Source organism: Engystomops pustulosus, chromosome 8, assembly GCF_040894005.1.
Source record: "Engystomops pustulosus chromosome 8, aEngPut4.maternal, whole genome shotgun sequence".
Classification (NCBI taxonomy): domain Eukaryota; kingdom Metazoa; phylum Chordata; class Amphibia; order Anura; family Leptodactylidae; genus Engystomops; species Engystomops pustulosus.
In genome coordinates this window covers 22,401,692-22,408,200 of record NC_092418.1, presented here as the reverse complement: position 1 = coordinate 22,408,200, position 6,509 = coordinate 22,401,692, and the positions used below count along the sequence as shown (strand labels likewise).

General features: G+C 47.1%; 1 protein-coding gene across 3 annotated transcripts in view; it reads left to right on the top strand.

The window, feature by feature from the left end:
• IFT140 (intraflagellar transport 140) overlaps window positions 1-6,509 on the top strand; it is a 54,945-nt gene that overhangs the window by 1,745 nt on the left and 46,691 nt on the right. Inside the window, exons 1-2 of one of the 3 annotated variants that reach the window (XM_072120255.1) lie at window positions 4,959-5,081; window positions 6,289-6,456. In XM_072120255.1, the coding sequence (XP_071976356.1) occupies window positions 6,310-6,456 (147 nt within the window). In that variant the 5' untranslated portion in view covers window positions 4,959-5,081; window positions 6,289-6,309. Of the gene's footprint in view, window positions 1-4,958; window positions 5,082-6,288; window positions 6,457-6,509 lie in introns of those variants that run through there. The other 2 variants (XM_072120257.1, XM_072120256.1) reach the window with 2 other exon arrangements.

Sequence of the window (6,509 nt, the reverse complement as noted above, 5' to 3'; positions counted from 1 at the left end):
ACAGTAGCCGGCCGTCACCGCGCTGCCCCACAGTAGCCGGCCGTCACCGCGCTGCCCCACAGTAGCCGGCCGTCACCGCGCTGCCCCACAGTAGCCGGCCGTCACCGCGCTGCCCCACAGTAGCCGGCCGTCACCGCGCTGCCCCACAGTAGCCGGCCGTCACCGCGCTGCCCCACAGTAGCCGGCCGTCACCGCGCTGCCCCACAGTAGCCGGCCGTCACCGCGCTGCCCCACAGTAGCCGGCCGTCACCGCGCTGCCCCACAGTAGCCGGCCGTCACCGCGCTGCCCCACAGTAGCCGGCCGTCACCGCGCAAAAAATAAAACATTCTCATCCCGAAGCTGTGAGACAGTTAACGTGTAATGACATCATACTTTGACCTGGCGCAGATGGACTTATCATCACAGATCGGGCGCTGCAACATGTGGAAGATGGAAGCTGTCACTCTGTCTGGGTACCTAAGACCATCAGAAAACACTAATTTCTAAGACTAAACTTCTTGTCTTTCCACCATCTACTAACTGACCCAACCCTGACCTCTCCATCTCAGTTGATGACTATAGCACAGTGGCTGCAGGCCCCATTTCTTGGGGTTGTGCTGGACTCCAACCTCTCCTTTGCACCGCATATTCATGCTCTTGTAGCGTGTATCTCAGAAACCTGTCCAGAATCCGTAAGTTCCACTTACCAACTCTCTCCTCTACATTCTATTCATCAGCATCAAGCAGCAGCCAGGCTTGTCTTTCAGACCAGATGCTACACGGTTGCCTCCAGTTTGTGCCAGGCAATGCACTGGTTGCTCGTCTCCTTCTGAATACAGTTTAAAATAATAACCTTCATCCACAAAGCTCTGAGTAATGCTGCACTTCCCGATCTCTCATCTCATCTTAGTCTATGACCAAACCCGTGCTCTTCAATCTGCCAGTGATGTTAGATTAATCTTTACATTAATTTTAATTATCTCCAGGGCTTCTCCCGAGCTGCACAAATTCTATGGAATGCCCTTCCAGCATCTTTATTCAATAAATTATTTTATACTTTTTCCTTATAAAAAATGGCTGCTATATAACTAAAAATTATCATTTTTCTTATCGGGCCACAGCCTGCGGCTGCTTATTCTATGCTCTGAGTATAGTTGCCGCCATTGGCGTGTTATTTGTTTCTGTAGTCTCTAAAAATCCCAGGGTGTGGCAGCATGGCGGCTGTGCTGGCCTGATAAACAGCAGGGTGCTGTGGCTGCAGGACAATGTAGGTAAGGCAGCATGCAGACTAGGGTTGGGAAACAATTGTTGGATCTGTGGGGTCCTGAATGGGTCTACTGCAGATAACTTATGTCATACACATCCATCGCTCATGCAGAAAGGAGCAGGGTCCCTGATGATTAGAACTTCTCCATTTTGCACGATGGATTCCCTCTCACTAGTGCAGTGTTTTCATGGCAGTAATCTCATGTCCTCTCCTATTTGTAGGTGTTCTTGAATCTAGTACTTTCCCATTGAAGTTTATGAGTCTCAGGTTTTCAAGAATTTAATTCATCCACCCTGGATGGCATATGGATGACACATGGGAGGGGGGGACATGTAGCGTAACTTTTGGCTTGCCTTTTTCTTACATTTCTGGGACCTTTTTATGATGCTTGTGCTCATTTGCAAGATTTTTTGGGACCAAAACAGTCTCCCTTCAAAGTTCGCCATTTTTCTGCAATGTTACCTGAGTTATCACCTGAATCCAGATGTGAAAGTTGCGACTTTTTACAACTTTTGGCGCAAATCTATGTCTGCCCCTGACCTGGTGTAAAAACTAACTGTGACTTTTGGAGACACCTAAGATCAAACTCAATATGTATCAATAAGGATAAAGTACCAAGATACATCTGACCTGCAGATAAGCCCCCAAAAACTGTCAGACAAAGCCAGACTTATGATACATGTTCCCATGGACTGTTTTAGTGGACATGGAAGGAGAAAACGGGCTAAAAATGGGTGAATTGCACAATGGAGGAGAACATTCCGCATTCACACGACCGTAGGGGAATGTATTTACGGCCGCAAGACTTTGGCCTTACATACGCAACACCCCCCAACAGGGCCTAGCCTTTTATTGGGGCCTGGAGGCAGCCGGGGGCCCAGAATACTGGAGTGGCTGGCTATTGTGGCCTAGGGCATGCTAATGTCACAGTACTTGGTATGGGGACTGGAGGGCTGTCCTACAGCCTGGCAGGTCTCCAGCAGGTGCTGTGTGCAAGAAATATGGAGGGAGAGGCTGTGGTACTGGTTCTACCTGGGGCATCCCCTGAGTGTCTGTACAGTAGAATGAGACCCTGGGTAATAGATGGGGAGCCCGTGGTGGTAACAGCCGTATCCAGGAATCAGACGGAGGCAACTTTGTGCAAATCAACTCACAATTCTTTATTTAACAGGTAGCAGGCAACGGGCCTAAACGGTCAGATTCTGGTACTGGAGTGGTCCTCAGGAATAGTGCGTGCACCAGCCTGATAGTAGATGCAGACTGAGAGAATTGAGATGGAGCTGGGTCCAAACTGTTGAAGCTGCAGCTCTGGATTAGAGTCTCCTCACTCTGGGATTGGGTTCTGTGGCAGCACTTAAGATCTGACTCTCTACTGTGTGGAAATACCATGTCCTCCTCCTGGTCAGGTGATAGCACCTCTCCAATCACACTCCAGTTTAGGGTGCGGTCACACGTCACGTTTAACGCATGCGTTTAAAAACGCATTGGAGTAGCTGAAGAGTGATTTGCCTAATTAAACAGCTCTTAAAGGAAACCTACCATTTAGAATGGTAGGGGTAAGCTGTAAGTACCGAGCACCAGCTCAGGGTGAGCTGGTGCCGGTACTTACTTTCGTTAGTGTTATAAACCGCGGTATCGCGGTTTTAACACTTTTTAAACTTTAGAGCAGAAGAGGCTTCGGCGCTGCGTGCGCCTGCATAGGAAATAGCGGAGATGTTGCGCGCGCGCGGTCGCCCCTTCTGCTCTAAAGTTTAAAAAGTGTTAAAACCGCGATACTGCGGTTTATAACACTAACGAAAGTAAGTACCGGCACCAGCTCACCCTGAGCTGGTGCTCGGTACTTACAGCTTACCCCTACCATTCTAAATGGTAGGTTTCCTTTAACACTTGTGTTTACAAAACGAATGTGTTAACCGCGATGTTAACGCATGCGTTTTGTTAGCAGCTGTTTAATTAGGCAAATCACTCTCCAGCTATCGCAATGCGTTTTTAAACGCATGCGTTAAACGCGACATGTGACCGCACCCTAACAATACAGCCAGATAATTGGATAACATCTTACACCCATTTAACTATTGCCTTTCCAGGCAGAAGCTACAGCTACTATTACATAATGACCACGTTTCGGAACCTTCATAGAGGGTTCACGACTTCCCCTAACAGATCCTGACATGGAGAGGGCGCTATTCGCAACTGCCAGCAATGGACGCACGGAGCAGTACAGTGCCAAAGGACATGTCCTATCTTACCCCATGTTACGGGATGTGCACTGTGGATCTCTAAGGTCACTCCTCCTTCTCTCTATCATGGCTGACGTATGTCAGCCCGGCTGTAGCCGCGCGGGGCCTTAAAATGATGCCTTCTCTACCAGTTTTCAGCTTTTTCCATCCCGATACTACAGTTTCGCTCACATCTACAAAGTTGCAGGAGCCTCTTAGTAGATACGGGGGCTCTACCACCAGCAGCAGGAATGGTAACACTGGCATTGGACCAAGAAGCTCTAGTTTGCGGTTAGACATAAATACATTCACGTGATTTGATATGGAATTGTCATAATTACCGTACACTAAAGTTCTCCTGTATTAAGATGCAGAAATTCAGTGCGGCAAATCCACAAGTAATACATTATGACCCACATTTACTGATAACAGTGCAAACTGCATCATGGGGCACATTTCCTAAGGGCTTTGCGCCAGTTTTCTGTCGGAAATTGCACGTTCTTTTTGGTGAAAACGGCTTTCACAGGTATTTAAGAAGTGTCCGTGCCACATTTGTGGCACACACGACCCTTTTGTGGGGCAGCTGTATAAGTCTTCACACGACACAAATTTCTGCACTGAAGGGGGCGCTGCGGTGCTCAGTCGGACCGTGCACCTCATTTATCATGCAGAGTCCGACAGAAGTGTGTTGCACGCCCTATGTTAAAAGTGCACCAAAAAAAAAACATTCATGAAGAACGTGCGCCACTACTTGTGAATCTAGCGCCCCCTGCACACTACACAGGACACTGCACATAGTACACACTGCACTGTTCTTAATAAATGAGAGCCAAAGGCAGAAGGTGCCCTTTTGCACACAACTTTTTTTTTTTTGGTGCACCTTTAAAATGGGCACAATTCTGTCAGACTTTGCAATGTTAAATTTGGCACGCGGTCCGACTGAGCACCGGAACGCCCCCCTCGCATGTCGACTAGGACAGCTGCGCCACAAAAGGGTGGCGTGCGACACAAATATGGCGCGGAACTCTTCTGAAACACTTGTGCAATTAGTTTGCACAGAAATAAACGACAGAAAACTGGCGCACGGCCCTTAGTAAATGTGCCCCCACTAGATACCACTAGAAAGTACTATTTGTCCTGCAGAAAAAAAAGTCCTCACACAACTCTGGAAATAAATTAGTTCAGGTTTTTTCAAACCGGAAGTGAAATACGGAAACATAAAAAAGTACTGTATGGTTTATAAAAATGTAAAAAAATAAAATAAAATGGAAAGTAAAAAAAAAATAATATATATATATATATATATATATATATATATATATATATGACACCTCTATTAAGTGGTTAAAAAAAAATTCGAAAAGCCGTGATAGAAATAAACGCGCAGTGCGAACAGCGCGCACATCACGTGGACCCCCCCCTTAGCGCGTTCACACAGAGGGAAAGTCAAGCGTTCTCTATAGTGGGCGGGGCCGCATTAACACTTCGCTGTGATTGGAGCGTTCCGGGCACGTGGTTCTCAGCTCCGTTGTCACGGTAACGGGAAAGCGAAGCGGCCTGGTTCAGGAGCTGAAGCCTGACGGGATAACGGAGAGAAGCGAAGAGGAGGCCGGGGGTAATACACGTTCTGCACCGCGAGCGGAGGGGCCGCCCTCACTATACACTCGGGGGATGTACACGTCTCTGTAGTGTCCGGGGCTCATTACACCCGGGAATGTATTTCTATTATGTTATTTCACCTTCATTATTTTTGGAGATTCTCTTCCATTATAGATTATAATAATAATATATAATCCCCTATGTAGCGGGGGATTCACGGTGACCTGTATAGGGGCGGGGTTTACTGCAGTAAAGCGAGCTGTGCTGCGACAAGCGGATTACCACAACACAGTGGTCCCCAAAATCTGTCCTGTGTCGCCTCCATAGCAGTGTATCTGTAGCCTCATACATGGTGCTGCAGGATGAGGGGTTACAGCCGCCAGTGAGGTATGACCCCTCTTCTGGGCAAAAGTGCGCAGCCAGCGATCGCCGTGCCATCTCCATAGTTACATATAGCAAAAAAATCCTGCGTGAAATGTGCGGGATATTGAGGGTCTGTCATAAGCTTTTATGGCCTCCTTCCTTCTATAATCAACTTTTTAAGTTATCAAATCAAAATTATGCTAATGAGCTAGAATGACTCTTGTACTGCAGTTTCACAGGCTGTTACACTGTGCAGGAGTATTTCCCCCCTGCCACTGTTTGAGATTACAGCAGGCAGAGGGAGGGTGAGACAGTATAACAGCTTGTGAAGCTATATCTTGGTGGGGCCCTGGTAACTCCTCTAGAGCACCACTGGCTCATTAGCATTATTTTAATAGAAAGGAGGCCATGAATAACAGTCGCGGTGCCTGGATCTATGAATCAGCCCCCCTGGTTTATCGTGATTGATTTTGATGGTAGATTTCCTTTAAGCAACAATTTTATCACCTTACTATAGCAGTGCCACAGGGCGTAGAGACCTCACACTGAAGCAATCTCTTGCAACAGATGGACTGGGGTTTATGTTTGAGGGAAGGGATTTACTGTGTCTTGGTCTATGTTATGTAATGTAATGAAATGATGATTAAACTTTTTTAAACTTCCCCTACAAAGCTGTCAGTCTTCTATTGCCTCTTTGCCCTATTCAGCAGGCACACTCAGTCTGTAGATGTCTGGTCCTGGGATGGTGTTTAATACAAAGTACGGTATTTCTCCATTGTATGACCTTTAAAACCCCAAACCACAAGCCAGAAAAATATGTAACAAATATATTTAACAAATATTTCTTCTGTACCCCACAGGTCTCCAGGGCATTCCTTTCAATGGCTGTGTATTTTGACCACCGTATAGAAGCTCCGAATCCTGCAGCATCGCCGTCCATCATCAGCTGGCACAATCTTCACACTTTGCTGGCTGTGGGTTCTGTCAGCCCAACGTCTGGCGGTTGTGTGGACATCTACAGTGAACTGGTAGGTGCTTCCATGTTCCATAATAAATGGACATCACAGCCATCACTTTGATT